We start from the raw sequence: 17,620 nt of genomic DNA on the forward strand, positions 1-17,620 counted from the left end.
TGTATTTTTTCTTTTTTCTTCATTAGTTAATCCTTCATTTGAGTACGAACCAGAATTAACACAGAGGTCGCCTGCTGCTAATAATCTTTTGAATGATCCTTATGCACATAGACTGGGTGATATGCCTGATGGAGGTAAGATTTATGGGATATAATGGCATTGTTGAAACTTTTTAGGTTTTATATAAAAAAATTCAGAGTAGGTCTCACAGCTGATTTGAATTTTAAATACTGTGTAAGAAAATGTACTGAATAGGCAAATATCATTTGATTATGAAAAGATTTTTGAAGTATATTCTAAAGGATATAGAGATCATGTATCCTGGTGTTTGTTTGTTTCCTTCACCCTTAGGTTCTAAGGTAGGTTACAGAATTAAAACACATTATTAAAAACAATTTAAAATAGCTTACAATCATAAAAAATATACACTTCAGTTGTCAAAAACCAGGGGGGAAACATGTGTCTTCAGCATTCTCCAGAAGCTGTATAATGAAGGTGCCAGACACATTTCTGTGGGAGGTAGTTCTACAACTTAGGGGCCACCACAGTGAATGCCCTGTCCTGTCACCCTCCTCGAGCCTCTGAGGGTAGAGGAACTAACTGCACGAGGGTCTGTGGGGAAGGAGGTGGTCCTTCAGATATATGGGACCTGAGTCATTCTCCGCAGTGTGATTTTTCTTCCTCGGAGTGAGTTGTCCTACCTCAGCATAAAACAAGAAATGCAATTGTGAGTGATGTCTTTAAACTCTCTGGCTTGGGCCGTTTGGGCTCAGTGGTGGTTTTGGTGTCTTGATTTTTTAAATATGGCAGCCCTGTGTTAGGGATGGGAATGAAATTCTTTCCAAGCTAAGATCTGCCATTTCCCTTCAAAGTAGTAATGTCTTCCATTCATGAGAAACAAAGATCAAACTATTTTGTTCTTCGTAGCAGAACAAAAAAAAATCCTCTTTTCTTATTGAAACCTCCTATTTCTGGGGGGTGAAATCGATTCCCCAAAGAATCAACTGAATAATAAACATGATCTAGGCAGCACATCGGACACAAAGCATTCTGGCCCAGTTAAGTGGTTGCAGGGGAAACTTGTTTGGGGCAAAAATACTTCAGCCACCACCACAATTTTCTTAAGTTCAAACATGGAGACTGTTGGAGACCTGGAAAAGGTTTACCTAAAAACAGATGCTTCAGACGTTCCACCTCCACTTAGACCAGGAATAATATTTAAAAACCATTTGCCAAAGGAAGAATGCAGTGAATAAATAGTTCCCAGACTATTACAGACCAATTAATTGCATCTTCTGGCTCTGAAGTGGAAGGTATTCAGATTCTGCTGCTCTCAAATTTTGAAGTGTATGCTCATAACTGTATATGGCAGGTACACACAATCCCGCAGCTTAATTGATGGGGGTGGGTTGTGTCACCACCAAATATCTCCAGCAAATATCTCCAGTGTTTAAAAGCTTGCATTGGCTGCCCATATGCTGGCAGGTTTAAAAATTTTAACAGCAGAACTGTTTGGTTCAACAAAGCTTGCTTAAGGAAATCCCAGTGGCTTTTTGGCATTTAATGACACTGGTCTTCATACTCCAGCACTGGTATGGGACACCTTCAAGGCTGTGGTTTGGGGTACTCTTATCAGTAACACAGTACACTGAAACAAGAGAGTAAAGTCCTTTGTCTACCATTAGTTGAAGACATTTAGGAACAGGGTAACATAAAATTACATGTAGTAAATGTGCTTACTGACAGTTACCTGGGAAAATAAAACAGCTTTACTCACTAGATATCCCCAAAATTGTGACCATTCAATTATCTTAAACAAGCCTATTATGACCTGGTAATGAAACTCAAGAGTTTAGCTAACCAGTTATGGAAAAGGAAAAGAATCAGTTTAATTTTTTTAAAGTGGGAAACTGTGAAATAACAAACAAGAAAATTTCTTAACAAATTTCTTATATAAGTTATCTTATATAACCTACCAGTAGTTAGGCTCTCATACACCTTACCTCTCCCCACAGTAGGCTTCTAGCATATTACACTGGGGAGGAAAGCTGTATGAAAACAAATCTATTTAGATCAGTGGTTCATTTATTAAGTTTTGTAAAGTTCATTAAAAAGGGGCTTTGGTTAATTCCTCAGTTCACTTAATCCAGAGACGTCACAGGCAAGAAGTTGATATGGTCTTCATGACACCGTCTAGTCTATTTCGATCAGACCCAGGATATGAAGAGACCAAGAAAAAGGATGGTAAATAAATTCTTCTGACTTCTCTCTCATTCCTCCCAGGTTTCCTGTGGAATTTTTTTTTTAGAGTCCCAGTGTTGTTGGTCAATGTGTTATTAAATCATTACAGTACAATTGCATCTTGCACCCAATTTACTTGTGTGATTTCAACCTTGTGTGGTTCAAAGCCAGCTGCTTGAAATCCTGCGAATTAATTGCATGCAAGGAGGAGAGCTTAAAAGCTCCTTTTTGTGCTGGGTTTTCCCAGTGCGGACAAGAGCTTTTAAGCTCTTTGACTTGCTTACCTTGCTCTCGGATGCTCTTGCGAGATCTCACGGGAACTCAGATTGTCCCATGAGATCTCATGAGAGCATCCCAGAGCCCAATGGAGCGGTTCATGTACAGTATAGGCATTTCTGCATATACACGCCATCCCCAGAACATGACTCCATGCAAGACGGAATCGTACTGTACAATAATAAGTGTTCCTTTCCTTTTGTTCCAACAATATTTTTTTTTGGGGGGGGGAGGGAAGGGAAGGGATTTTCTAAAGAATTATTCTACTGTGGAAGTATAACTCTGAAGGCAGGGAGGAGTCCAAGACATTTTACTGCCTAAGGCAAGGGACAACATGGCACCCCCTTGTTATTCCATGCACAGAAGCCTCAAAGTTGAATCTTACTTCAACATTGTCTGACAGGACAGCATCTTCCACTACTCCTGAATGCAGCAAGACTGTTTGGAGGGCACACCCAGTTCTTTCCACCACAACGCCTTGCTGCTGCTCCCCTGCGCCTGTCACCCGAGGCAGCCGCATCACTCTGGCCACATCTGCCCTTGAAATGTAAAGCCCTATGATACAACTATTCTTTGGTTTCTGAATCAAATTTGGTTAAGGGTGCTGGGAGTTGCTGGGAGAGCCCTTCACAGAGCTACCATTACCAGAGTGGCACCTGCCCTGTGGAATGCCCTCATATCAGATGTCAAGGAAATAAACAGCTACCTGACTTTTTGAAGACATCTGAAGGCAGCCCTGTTTAGGGAAGTTTTTAATGACTGATGTTTTGTTCTGCTTAATATTCTGTTGGGAGCCGCCCAGAGTGGCTGGGGAAACCCAGCCAGATGGGCGGGGTATAAATAAACTATTATTATTATTATTATTATTAATCCTTATTCCCAGGAAATTCTAGGAATTGTAGCTCTATGAGCAGAATAAGAGTCTCTAGCAAATCTCAGCACCCTTAATGAATTTTATTTCCCAGGATTCTTTGGGGAAGCCATGACTGTTTGATGTGGTATCCTAGTGGTTTAAATGTATAGTGCAGATGTCCTTGTCTATTGGTAGGGCATGCTCTGTCTGAAGGACTTTAAAGCAAGTTTCTAAAATATCTTATCCCAGTCTGTATCTGCATTTGTTCTGATTGTTTTTCACATGTAACATTGCTTTTAATTGTTTGTATATGTTTAATTGCTTGCATATATATATAATTATTAGCTGTTTTCATTGTGAAATAACTTGGAAATATATTATGGGAAGTGATTTATAAGTGGAGTCAAATACTTTTTTTTTTGCAGAAGAAAAGTTAATTGGTGATCTTGCGGTCATGTCCACCAGTGAAAGGATTAAAGCAATCCAGAAGATTCCAAAGCCTATGAAAGAAAAGAGAGAGATCAGGTAAGGCCCAATCACTGGTGGTTGCAGGTTCTTTGGAAAAGGTTTGACTGGAAAGGGGGCCAATAGCATAAAAAAATTTAAGAACATGTTCTCTTAATTATAAGTTCACATACTTATTTGTGTGTGACTAGCTAACCAAAACCTTCTGGTGTCTTTTTTTAACCGCCAATGGAAATTAAAAGTGCCAGTATACACCTAATATGACTTTAATGTCTGCTAGTGTAACATTTAAAATGGTAAAGGGACCCCTGACCATTAGGTCCAGTCACGGACAGCTCCGGGGTTGTGGCACTCATCTCGCTTTACTGGCCGAGGGAGCTGGCGTACACCTTCCGGGTCATGTGGCCAGCATGACTAAGCCACTTCTGGCGAACCAGAGCAGCGCACAGAAACACTGGTGAACGAAGCTGCTTGGCCGCCCGGAGTGGCATACTGGGGCACCCCCTCCCCCGGTGCAGGGTGTCTCTGTAGTGTGCATGTGCATGCATGCTACAGAGCGGCGCATGCGCGCTATGGAGAAGTGCCGCTGCAAACCCAGCGAGCAAGTTGCGGAGCGAGGCAGCCTCGCTCCGCAACTTGCTCGCTGGGTTTGCCACGGAGAAGGCGGAGGCGAGGGGTGAGCCAGGGAGGGGCATCCCTGGCCCCGCCCTTTGCCTCTGCCCCAGCCGGAAAAAGGAAAGCGTTTGCACCGAGCAGGTTTGCGTGCAAGCTGCGGATAGGGGCTGCCTCGCTCCGCAACTTGCTCGCTGGGTTTGCCGCTCCGCCGCTCTGTAGCGTGCATGCAAGTGCGCACTACAGAGTAGGCGGGGGTGAGGGGCGGGCCAGGGCCAGCCGGAAAAAGGAAAGTGCGCCGAGCAGGTTTGTGAGTAAGCCGTTGGCGCATGCTTTTTACTGGGCGGCGGGGCTCGGCTTGGGCGTCGCAGGGGGACGCCTCACGTGTCACCCCCCTCCAGGGTGGCACCTGGGCGGATCGCCCCCAACACACCCACCTTGCTCCGCCCCTGCACGGAAACGCCGTTTACCTTCCCGCTGGAGCGGTACCTATTTATCTACTTGCACTTTGTGCTTTTGAACTGCTAGGTTGGCAGCAGCAGAGACTGAGCAACGGGACCTCACCCCGTCGCAAGGATTTGAACCGCCAACCTTCTGATCGGCAAGCCCTAGGCTCTGTGGTTTAACCCACAGCGCCACCCGTGTCCCATTTAGGTCTACCCAAAAGAGTGAAAGTGAGATGGGAGAGGGATTAGGATTTGTTGCTAGTTCCCAAACTTCTGGTAATTAAGTGATTACCTTGAACATGCAAAAAGCTATTTGAGATATGCATTATCCTTGCTTAGAACAAGCCAAATCTTTGGAAGTAACCCTCCCCCATATAATTTTCACCACCTGCAACTCCACAGGGATAGTGTTCTTATGGAGAAAACCAGGAAGTCCCACAGGCAGATTAACTGTTGCTCACAGTGCTTCTACAACATAGCTTTGGTAAGTGTTGCATGCTGTCATTGAGCCATAATTGTTCCATGGGAATGTTTAAAGAATGTTGATGTGATATGGTGAGGGTGTCCTTTCAGAGTGGTGGGGTTTTCTTTTGGGCACTCTAGAGCCTGCCAAGTCAGATAAATAGAAGTGGACCATTAGCTACTGCAAAATTAGCATGCAGGTGGTATGTCGATGCCCTCTGTTACACACAACAATCTTCCCCATCCCCAAAAATATCTGGTCAGGAAAGCTTTGCCAGGTTTTGGTTGAAGTTGTGTGCCTGATTACTTGGGTGTAAGCCCTTGCTGATACAGCGAGACTTACTTTTGAGTCAACAGGCATAGGATCCTACTGTTTCTTGGTTTATATAACTGACCATCTGCAATAAGGCCTGGAGTTCGGCCCCATCATTAAACAAACTTAGAGGTGGGTGAATCTGCCCATTTCACTTTCTCATTTTTCCAATCTTCATCTCAGCTTTCCACATCTTCACAGCTGTTTGCAACTTAAAAAAACAACAACCCTTCATGAAAGGCTGCCAGCATTTTAGTGCAAATCTCTCCGAAAATTCCCATTTTTGCTCCCATGCGAAAATACAGCCATTTTGACTAAAATGCACATTATTATTTTTTTGCAAACACTTCTCCCCAATATAGTGCATTGTTGTTTTCTGTAATATATTTCTGTGAGCGATTTTCTGAATACATGTCCTTTTGAAAGACATTATTTGGTTGAAGAACTGCACTGCAAAATTCGAGAAATCTGAATTTCAAAGGATAACTATGGTTTGCTTTGTGTATTGGGTGTAGAAGCTTCTTACTAAAAGGGAATCAGATTTCTCTTCCCATCCATAGATAAAGGGAAGCAATAACCTCAGGAAGCTAAACAGGTCATGAAAGGGCAACAGACTTGTTAAGCACATGATGATGATGATGATGATGATGATGATGATGATGATAGAAGTATTGCCAGGGAGGGAGAGATAAAAATGGGTTTGTGTGATCATCTGCCTCAGGGGCCGAATAACCTAACCTGCCTTGGGTATTATGCACCTTGACTTGGGAGAAGGAGCGCCTTTTACTGCCTGGCCCTACTTAACTTTGCTATCAGTAAAAGACAAAGTGTTGCCTTCACTGGTCTTTGTGTTACCACTAGTACCTCATAAAGCAATAAAGGGCAAGTGGGAGCTGTAATGCTGCAGCAATAAATCCCCCTGCTCCAGAGGCGTAGCTAGGTAAATTGGTACCCGGGGGCAAAAATTTTTTGTCACACCCCCCCCCCCCAGGCATGGGAAGGTCAGGTAGTACCCGGTGCGGAAAATTTCTTGTCAACCCCCCCCATTGACCACCCACCCCCGCAAAAATGGTTTTACGTTATTTCATATTTTCTTACAAAGGAATAATAACAAGTAAAAAACCCTTTTATTTATATCCCGCCCTCCCCGGCCAAAGGCGGGCTCATGGTGGCTAACACCAGATACATAACATTGGTATAAAATCAAACAATAATTAAATTACCTCCTAAAAACCCTCTCAAAGTCTAATTAGATGGCTTTCCACAGGGTTAGGGTTGGGAACAGTAAGTGTTCTCTGAACTGAAATTTCAGCCTTCATGACATAGGAAAACAGCCAAGTGAACAGTTATTTTGGTGGAGGAGGGTCAAGATATTAACTGATATGCATTAAATTTCATATATAGCTATATAATCCCTAGTATAGTAAGATAAGACCTTCGGAGCAGGCATTTAAAAAAAAAAGTCAAAATGTTTTTGTTTGTTTTTTAAAACCCCCCCCCCAAATTTCCTTGCTAATTTGTCACCCCCTCCATTATGGAACCCAGGGCGGCCCGCCCCCCCTTGCTATGCCCCTGCCCTGCTCAGTGTTCCATCCTCTCCTTCTCATCCCCAACTGTTTACTAGCAGTCTGTGCCTGTACTGACATGCTAATTCCCCACTGGGATTTTTCTCTAAGTGAGGGTGCCCCTCCCCCAGGGTTGTTTCCTCCTAAAGCCCCTGCCCCCTCCATTTCTGCAAATCTTCACATTCCCCCCAACCCTGTCGATACCCCGCTCTTGCATGTGTGGAATTGGTTCAGCTACATAAGGAGAATTGAGTTTGCCCTTAGTATTTATGATGAAAATACTACTTGTCGCAATACATTTTATCACATATGAACTGAAGCTGGGCTTTATGCAGATGACGTTGGCTCATCAGTCCCAAAAGGTTGGTGACCCCTGCTTTGAAGTAGCAAACAAACAATAGCAGAACCAGCCCAGACGTTACCCAAAGCTTGATGCTTTGTTTTTCTCTCCCCCCCCCATCTTCCTCTTAATAGTCCTTTCGACAGTTTAAAAACGGCTTGTCAGACTGCTTTCAGCTCCTCAAACTTTGGCAGAAGATTCTGAAAGACATTGGCGGAAAGTTCGGGACCAGCGTCGGTTCCTATTTCGTGTTCCTGACGTGGCTCCTGACGTTCAACGTTTTTTCGTTCCTTGTGAACTTCAGTTTTATTGCGATCCCTCAGCTCATAGCAGCGAGAGCAAATAACCTATCGTTCCTGGGGCTGGAGTTTTTCACTGGAGCTGTAAGTGCATTTTTAAAACAATAATAAGTTTCATCTGGGCTTGTTCTCCCCCACCACCACCACCACCAATAAGTAAGCCTCATGCTACAGAGGCCTTCCAAAATATAGCTTGCCTAAAGCAGAGCGGGACTACATTTTTGTGTAATGGGAGTGGTGTTGGTATCACATACTAGTGACCATGTGTAAAATTGACTGAACCACAACTCCTCCCCACAATTCATGCAATCAATCAATCTCATTTGGTCTCCTTCTCACACGCACTTGGAATGGAGAAGGAAGGAGGAGGAATCTGTCCTCAGACTCTCCTGATGCCTTCTGGGTGGATTTTGACTTGGATTGGATCAATGGTCTACATGTACTTCAGTGTTTGCAGTCCGGCTTATTCCGTTATAAATTGGTGCACACTGCATCTGTGTGTGTGTCCCCCCCCCAATTTCCTCCTTTAAACATTTCTGAAATTGTGCATGCAGCCACCCACAGCCTGAGCAGCTAGCAGTTGGGTTTTCTTGTCAGCGGACGCTTTGCAGTGCAGTTACAGCCGTGCTGTGTTCTAGACCTCTAGCTGAACTCCAAAGCATTTCTGCTGAAATAATTTTATTATTTATACCCTGCTCATCTGGTGGGGTCTTATTCCGTTCCTTCCTTTGTCCCATTATCTTGCTCTTCATAATCTGGGCTCTTGTGTTGTAATGAACAACCCTTTTGCAATAGGGCGCATGCATTGCTTTATCACTCCAGGGGTGAGGTCTTTGTTGGACTCCAACTCCCATCATCCCTGACCATTGGTTATGCTGGCTGGGGCTGATGAGAGTTGGAGTCCCAACATCTGGGGGGCCACAGGCTCCCCATTCCTCTTTATCCTCTCAGTGATACAACCAAGGGCGTGTGTCATTGTTTCTCATGGTACAAAACAGAACAAGCCCTGCACTGAATGGTGTTTTCAAGTTCATAACTGAAACCTTTCGTTAACTTGCTTGAGCCACATTTACATTTCTTTTGTTTCAGGGTTATTTTAGCGACACTGTGCTCTATTACGGTTTTTACACCAATACTACCATCACTGAAAACGAGAACAGCTCTCCGTATTACATGCAGCTGGCCTATATTTTCACCATAGGAATCTATTTTATTATCTGCTTCTTAAGCCTGCTCTACAGGTACAGTGATACTTAGATTACTCTTGGATTTAAAGGTGAACCTATGGGGGGAGGATTGCTCTTTAGAATATTGTTGAGTGCTAAAAATGATCGCTTGTTTGAAAGGTGATATAATACAGGGATGGGAGACCTAGTGGTCTTCCAGATTTTGGACTCCAACTCCCATGAGGCCAATCAAGTGTGGCCAGTGGTTGGGGATGATGGGAGTTGTAGTCAACAACAGCTGTAGAGTCACAGAATAATCCACCCTCCCTTGCTGCTTCTCTGCTCAAAATGGCCTCTTGTGTCTTAATTTTTGTTTTGTTTAATGAAAAGGAAAGAAAACAGCCATTTGTACTTCACTACACAGTATCACCATCACCCATCCAATCTTTTGAGTGAACATAAGGGTTGCCAACCTTTTTAGGCCCATGGATGCATTTGAATTTTGACGTGAGTGCTGTGGGTGCCACCAATCTTATATGTAGACAAAATAGCACCGTTCACGCATACAAGGGGAGGCATTGGCAAACTTGACATCCCTGAGGCTTGCCTATCTATATCTATATCTATATCTATATCTATATCTATATCTAGTTAAGGGGATGCAACAGTGACCACACAATGGTTCTATCTCTCAGGCAGGGTGGGTGGGGGGAATTGAGAAGGGATGGAGTGGAGTGTCCTGGAAAAGGGCATGACTAGGTGGCTGTGCAGCAGGAGTACTTCATACTGCAACATTTGTTGCAGGTACCACTTTGTGCGATTTACTGCTTTTCATCTAATATTTTCTCTGCTTTCCTCCCTGCTTTCATACAACTGCTGAGGCATGTTTCACTTTTCATTGTAGCATGGCAAAGTCCTTCCGCAACAACTTTGCTCATCCCCAGATGTACGCTGGAAATGCTGCCAAACTTCTCTGTGTCTGGGACTTCAGTATAACTAATGAGAAAGCTGTGAAGCTGCAGCAGAGGAATCTCAGCACTCAGATAAAGGTATGCTGTGAAATGCACATCGTTCAACTAATAGAATTTGCTGGTTTGGTGACGGTCATCAACTTAGACAATGGTCATCAGCTTGCAATCATTAAGGATAAGGTTAGGAGGTTAGCATAGCTATACACAACATCAGGTATCTGAATTCCAGTTGCTGGGAATCACAAGTGGGGAGAGCACTGTTGACCTCAGATTCTGCCTGTGGGATTCCCATGGGCAACAGGTGGGCCACTATGAGCAGGGCTGGCCCTACCATTAGACAGAGTACAACCTCAGGCAGCAGATGCTGCAATGTAGGCAGCAATGGGAGGCACCTGAGCATATCACAAGGCTTGCCCTAATCCAGAAAGCATCTTTCGGGTGAAGCGGAGGGTGCTGCTCCCTTTACGGTGTTGCAGATGCACCTACCAATCTCTTTGACTTTTGCGCAGGGAATAGAGAGAGAGAGAATATAATGTCCTTTGCCTCGGGCAGTAGAATGTACTGGGCTGGTTCTGACTTATGAGAAGAGGATGCTGGACTAGATGGGCTGTCCATACCTTCTTTAATATGACCGTGTGTATGGCTTTCTTACCCATGAATAAATATGCTTACGTTCCATCCACATGACAAGAGTGGCTGATTCCCCATGTGAACTGGTTGTTGTCGCCGTCTTACTCTATTGTACATCATAGCTTATGACAAATGAGCTTATTTGAATCATTTGCCTGAGCTGCGTCATATGGCTTTATAACTAGTTTTCATTTTAGCTGACCTCAGTTTTGTACAGTGGTACCTCTGGTTACGAATGTGATCCATTCTGGAGTCCCGTTTGTAACCTGAAAGGTCCGCAACCTGAAGCGCGGTGTCTGCGCATGTGCGCGGCACGATTCGGTGCTTCTGCGCATGACGTCATTTTGCGCATCTGCGCATGCGTGAACTGCCGAACCCGGAAGTAACCCATTCTGGTACTTCCAGGTTCGGCACATTCGAAACCCGTGATGAACGCAACACGCAGCGTTCGTAACACGAGGTATGACTGTATTTGGTTGCAAAGTGCCCCAGGACCTTATGATGAAGAAACCTGTGTGAGATGGATTTTATTGGATAGGAGAGGATATATTAATTCCAATTTATCCCTCCAGGCGCCCACGTGTGTGAGTTGAACAGAGTTTAAAGTCCCATCCTTGGCAGCATGATTAAAAGCATAGGAATTAGGCTGTAAAACCTTGTTTTTGAGCAAGTCCAGCTATGAAGTAAGCTGGCTTTCCCTCTCTTACCCTGAGGGAACAGAGAATCAGGCAACAACCTGGGAAGTAAGTTAAAAATATAATTTACTTATAATCTTGCCTTGGTTCACAGCAATGGCAGCAGTAAAAACTATGCAGGCAAAGTACTTATATTTACAGTATAACCAGCTTCAGACATGTGCCTGGAGCTAGAACAAGTGCATGCCTGCATCCAACGCTGGTCAAAGGAAGAGAAAGAGGAACAAGAAGTACTATATACTCCTTCCTCTTCTGGGGAAGAGGGGAAGTGACATCATACAGAACCCTCTCTAACAATTTCATTTCTATAGTATCTGCTGATCCGCAGTACAGCTGTGTGATGCTAGCCCCTTCTCATTCTAACTAGCAAGAATATGCATTTGGTAGGTTTGGCTGCTAATCTCCCACAACCTCAACAATCATATTTAATTGTTTCGGCTTCAGGAGACCTTGTCGGAAGTGAATACTGAAAATCTGAAGCTTTCTCGGCGCCAGAAAATTAACCGGCTCTTCATTCACCTGGCGGCCTGGGTTGTGTCGCTGTTAGCGACAGTTGGTTCATGCGCTGGCATTTACTTCTTCTGCCTCGTTAACTTAAATGTAAGGACCTTTGATTTATTTCTTAATACCTTTTTTTCTCTGCTTATGCCTTTGTATAATAATAATACCTGCCCTGCGTTTCGCTTGCGAAATAAGCGAGTGTGCTCTTACAAGGCTGTGTGCTCAGAGCAATGAGGGCTGCTACCTGTTGGGACTGGTGGGGCAAAAGGCAGGGACAGCCACCGCCAGCCAGAGTAGACAACACTGAGCTAGATGGATGAATGGTCTGACTTGGTGTAGAGCAGCTTCCTATGTCCCTATGCTCTCTTGCTTAGCTCTGCCCCATGGGTAATAATAATAATAATAATAAAATTTTATTTATACCCCGCCCTTCCCAGCCAAAAACCGGGCTCAGGGTGGCTAACACTAATTAAAATCACAGCAAAAACATAAACACAATCAATTTAAAATAACAGATTAAAATACAAATTTAAAAATTCAATATTAAAACTGCAGTCTCATTTTCAAATAACCCACCAATAAAAGAATGAAGCATAAATATCAAACAGAAACCAACCCAAAGGCCAGGTGGAACAGCTCCATCTTGCAGGCCCTGCGGAAAGATGCCAAATCCCGCAGAGCCCTGGTCTCTTGTGATAGACTGTTCCACCAAGTCGGGGCCAATACTGAGAAGGCCCTGGCCCTAGTTGAGGCCAACCTAGAATCTTTGTTGCTCGGGACCTCCAAAAGATTATTATTTGAGGACCTTAAGGTCCTACACGGGACATACCAGGAGAGGCGGTCCCTTAGGCGTGGGGCAGTGCCAAATGGGGCCTCTCTAAGGGGCGGCCCTTGAGACTCTCCCCATGCCACAGCCCCTCTCCAGCCACATTTGTCACTAGCTTGCATTGCACCCTCCCTGCATGTAATTGCCTGGCTGGGATGTGTCCTTGAACTCTGAAAATACCTGGAGGATAGAGAAGGGTGTGTGAGCATGTACAGAAAGCAACCTACAGCACAAAGATGACATTTCCATGCCTTGCAAGGGGATGTGGTCTCTGGAAGGTTGCTCAGAAGGGAACACAGCCTTCCTTCTGAGCTGAAAATGATTCCCCTAGCCCTGCTTAACAAATCCACACCATATTCTGGGCTCCCTGTAGGACTAATAACAACACACAATGCCGGCTAGAGCAGGTTGCACACCTGTTTTTTTGGGGTGGGGTGGGGTTGAGGAAACATTTACCTTAGTTGAGCTCAGGCTCCATGTCTGGGGAGGTGCTGGGTGCAACTTGTCCTCTGATGGGGCCTTCTCCAGGCAAAAGCTGTGCTTGCTGGGGCTGATGGGAGTTGTAGTCATAGAACTGTAGAGTTGGAAGCGACCACGAGAGTCATCTAGTCCAACCCCCTGCAATGCAGGAATCTTGCCCAATGAGGGCTCAAACCCACAACCTTGAGATTAAGAGTCTCATGCTCTACTGACTGAGCTATTGTAAGGGGGGGGGAAACCCATCTGGACTCTGGAGGGCACCAGCTTGGGGGACGCTGTGTGAGATGTGTGTGGACTCCTAAATGCCGGAGTCTTCCTTCCACATAGTTTTGCATCTACAGGGAATCCACAAATTTAGTGTGAATAGGGACTAAAGGAAAATGTACTGGAGCTGAAGAAGTTCGTGCAGATGATGATGATGATGATTATTATTATTATTATTATTATTATTTTATTTATAAGATTTTATTTTATTTAAAACATCCATACAAAAAAAGAACAAATAAATGACAAAAACATAGACAAAGAAAACTGTATTCATACATACCCTAACTACCACTTCCCATAACTCCCCCCCTGACTTCCCTTCATCGCAACTCGACATACTTAACTCCCAAAAATTCATTTATCATTGCACCTCTTATATATCACTTCCCATATATTCATTGCTATTTATTAATTTCGATCATACTTTACATACCTAATCCATGCATATCAACATATATTCTCTTTCGAACAGTGTTTTTTCATATAATCTTCAAAACATTGCCATTCTGATCTTAGTTTTTTATTTGCCTGGTATCTTATGGCTGCTGTTAACTTTGCCAATTCTATAAATTCACTTAGTTCACATATCCAATATTCTTTTGTAGGTATAATGTCTCCTTTCCAATTCCTGGCAATAACTATTCTGGCTGTGGCTTTGGCATATAAAAAGATTAGTTTCTTTTCCTGTGGGATATCTTTCCCTAGTATCCCTAATAAATACGCCTCTGGTTTTTCCCCCCTATGGAGATTTTAAACATCTTTTTAAGCTCTTCATCAATACTACCCCAAAATTTCTTCCATTTCATCGCAGCCCCACCAAACATGAAACATTGTCCCTTCAGCCTTCTCACATTTCCAGAATAGATTGGACTATAACTTGTAGGTCTTGGCAAGTTTAGATGGTGTCAGATGCCACCTATAAAACATTTTCATCATGTTCTCTTTGATGGTATAACAGGCGGTAAACCTGATGTCTGAATTAAATAGCTTCTCCCTCTTGTCTCCCTCTCCCAAAGTTACTTCTTGACGAGAGTAAAAATGAGCTGCAAAGGGAAGCTGCTACCCTGGTTTTGCCCATTGTGGTGAGCCTACTCAACCATGGCATGCCTGCCTTCTACTCCTCCTTTGGCTTTGTTGAAAAATTCACTTCTCCCCGAAACCAGATCTACACTGCTATTGTCAGGTATTGCTGGCTTCACACATGCTCCCTGTCTCCCTAGAGTACCATTTATTTAGTCCAAGTACAATAACCAGATCCAGAGCAAGGTTGGGAAGGCTCACAATACAGAATCTTCACTGAAGCTAAGCTGGGTCTGGTATGGGCAAGGGTGAGTGACTCCGTGGGAACCACATCTGTGAAACCTTGCATGAGAACCTAAGGAGAGCCCTGGTGGAGGAAGCCCAAGGTCCATCTACGCCCAGTGTCCTGTTCTTGCCGTGGCCATCAGAGGTCCACAAAAAGCCCGCAAGCAGCATCAGAACACGGCAGCACCCTCCTGACCTGTGATTCCAACAACCTGGTACAGTGGTGCCCCGCTAGACGAAAATAATTCGTTCTACGAGTTTTTTTGTAGAGCGAATGGAGCGCGGAGGTTTTCGCGCTTAAAAAAAAATCGTCTTGCGAAGCAGCCCCATAGACTTTTTCGTCTTGCAGGGCAGCTTCCGCTAGATGAATGCCGTTCGTCTAGCGAGTTTTTCTTCTAGCGAGGCATTCGTCTAGCGGGGCACCACTGTATACAGAAGCATCCTTCCTCCAATAAAATTGGAACATAGCCATCATGGCCACTGGCCACAGGAAGCCTCATCCTCCATGAATTTGTCTAATTCTCTGTAAAAGCCATACAAGTCAGTAGCCATTGCTACCTACTGCGTGAGCGAATAAAAACACTTGCATAGGAGGAGTTCATTAGGAAATCCTTTTAGGAGGTGTGTGTCTGAGGCTTTAAGAGAAGTCCTGCTGGATCAGGCCAATGGCGCATCTGGTCCAACATTCTGCTGCCACAGTGGCTAGTCAGATACCCATGGGGAGCCTGCAAGCGGAGCAAATGATGCTTGCCACACTTGTGATTCCTAACGACTTTTTTTTCCGGGGGCTTGCTGCCTCCGACCGTGGAGGTAGAAATAGCCTTATCTTCTTTGAATCTGATTAACCACCTTTTAAAGCCATCCTGGTTGTGAATTCCACAGTTTCATAATAATCATAGAATCATAGAGTTGGAAGGGACCCTGAGGGTCCTCTGGTCCAATGCAGGAATCTCAGCTAAAGCATCCATAATGATAATAATAATTTTATTATTTGTACCCCGCCCATTGGACTGGGTTGCCCCAGCCACTCTGGGCGGCTTCCAACAAATCTAAAAGCACAACAAGACATAAGATGTTTAAAAACGTCCCTATACACTCACTCTCAGACTAGCCTACCTCACAGGGTGGTCATGATGGTGACATGGAGAAGGGGGAGCACTGTGTATGCCACCTTGCGCTCCTTAGAGGAAAGGTAGGATATAAATGTAATAAATGAAAGGGATCTGATATTGCCCACAAGTACTTTTCTTGTACTGTGTCCCTCTGCTGAATTCTGATGGCAATTGCTGCCCCTCCGTAGGAACGTTATTCTGAAAATATCCATCGTTGGGATCCTGTGCTACTACTGGCTTAACGAAGTGCCTGCATCAAAGGCAGAGGTAAGATTTTCCAGTTTGCTTCCGCACTGCTGCGGATCTTAAGTATAAGGAGATAACAGAAACTTCCCTCGCACTGGTGCCTTGTTCTCTCAGACAGCAACAGAGGGTAAAAATCTTTGTTTTGGGGCTGTATCATTTCAGGCTGGAGGTGGAAGCTGGCAAGCTTGAAGGCTGCTTCATAGGGGAGAAAGGCCATATCCTACCCTTCTTTGAGCCCTTGGTGTAATGTGTGAATGGGGATTTTTCTTCTCTTGGGGGAAGCGTTATCCACAGTTGGAAGTGATACAGTCCAAGACACTTGCTTACCACTGCCAAGGTGAGCTGTAGGCAGCTCTTAAGATGGGCATCATGAGATGTGCCTGGTGGTCACAGCTGTGCTGAAATGCACCAGAGTTTCTGCTTTATTTATTACACTGCACATGATCTTAGCCAAAAGCCTGAGCAGCGGTATTAATTCATTTACTTGCTTGCTTGCAGCATTTATACCATACCCTGTAGCCAAAAGGGTGATCAGAGTGACATACACACAAAAAATCACTTCTATGATTGTCTCTGCCTGCAGGCGTACACTCTAGAAGGACTTGGCACACAAGGAAAAAATGAAAGGGAGGCAGGAGGAAAAAGCAACCTCAAGCACACGTTCTTCTATTTAACAGTCCTTCAAGTTACAACCGGTGTAACTTTGCTGTTGCACTGTGTTGTTTGCCTGTTTATCTTTGGGCATGACGAGAATGCCTAGATGGTTCCTCCTACACATACTCTCCTTCTGGATAGTTGTGCAGGTTGGGCACAGAGGGAGGGGGTAAATAAGTAGGCAGCAGTGCCTTAGAAAGGAGCAGTCTCCACAAGAGCCGATCACTGAAGCAGCTTGCCCAACCACCCTCTTAAGCAGTGCTGTCAAGTATCCCGTTTTCCCCAGGATTCTCCCTTATTTCAAGCAGTTTCCCGCTGCTCTCCCTTATTTTTTATTTCCCTTAAATTTCCTGTTTTTAATGGAAGCAGCTCCTCCCCTGCTGGCCAGGGACTGGGTGGGAAGACCTCGCCTACTTGGAGAGAAAAGCCTCAGCCCTCAAAGCAAGTGGTAGCCATTTCCCGTGCTTACAGGGGGGTGTATTCCTCCCCCTGCATCAGCCCCTATCCGTTGCCGCCAAGCCCCTCAGCCGGCCAATAGGGTTAGCTGGCGGGCGGAGCCTGGCTGCCTTTGAGCAGCTGCTGCTTCCTGTCCTGTTTTGATGGGATCAGACAAGAAGGCGATGGGGCTCCATCGCGTGGAGCACATGGCTGCCCTCCTCTTTGCTCCGCTCCGAGCCCGAGCCCGCTTGGAGTTTACATTGCTGCTCCGCCCACTTTTGCTTCTGGCTCCGCCCACCACTGACATGTGACTGTCCCCGGGAGAGGTGAGACTGCTGATCCCTTATTTTCAAATCCGAAACTTGACAGCTATGCTCTTAAGTTGTGATGGGGAACCAGTGGCATTGGACTACATCACCCACCATTGGCAGAGGTTGGCAGGAGCTGGAGTTCTGCA

General features: G+C 44.8%; 1 protein-coding gene across 1 annotated transcript in view; it reads left to right on the top strand.

The window, feature by feature from the left end:
* Positions 1 to 17,620, top strand: part of TMC5 (transmembrane channel like 5) — a 27,832-nt gene continuing 10,212 nt past the window's right edge. The window contains exons 1-10 of the mRNA XM_033166685.1: positions 1 to 134; positions 2,137 to 2,244; positions 3,796 to 3,895; positions 5,296 to 5,377; positions 7,708 to 7,956; positions 8,962 to 9,113; positions 9,943 to 10,087; positions 11,779 to 11,934; positions 14,425 to 14,591; positions 16,014 to 16,092. Coding sequence (XP_033022576.1) covers positions 122 to 134; positions 2,137 to 2,244; positions 3,796 to 3,895; positions 5,296 to 5,377; positions 7,708 to 7,956; positions 8,962 to 9,113; positions 9,943 to 10,087; positions 11,779 to 11,934; positions 14,425 to 14,591; positions 16,014 to 16,092 — 1,251 coding nt within the window. The 5' untranslated portion in view covers positions 1 to 121. The remainder of the gene's footprint in view (positions 135 to 2,136; positions 2,245 to 3,795; positions 3,896 to 5,295; positions 5,378 to 7,707; positions 7,957 to 8,961; positions 9,114 to 9,942; positions 10,088 to 11,778; positions 11,935 to 14,424; positions 14,592 to 16,013; positions 16,093 to 17,620) is intronic.

This window comes from Lacerta agilis, chromosome 13, assembly GCF_009819535.1.
Source record: "Lacerta agilis isolate rLacAgi1 chromosome 13, rLacAgi1.pri, whole genome shotgun sequence".
Taxonomy (NCBI): Eukaryota; Metazoa; Chordata; class Lepidosauria; order Squamata; family Lacertidae; genus Lacerta; species Lacerta agilis.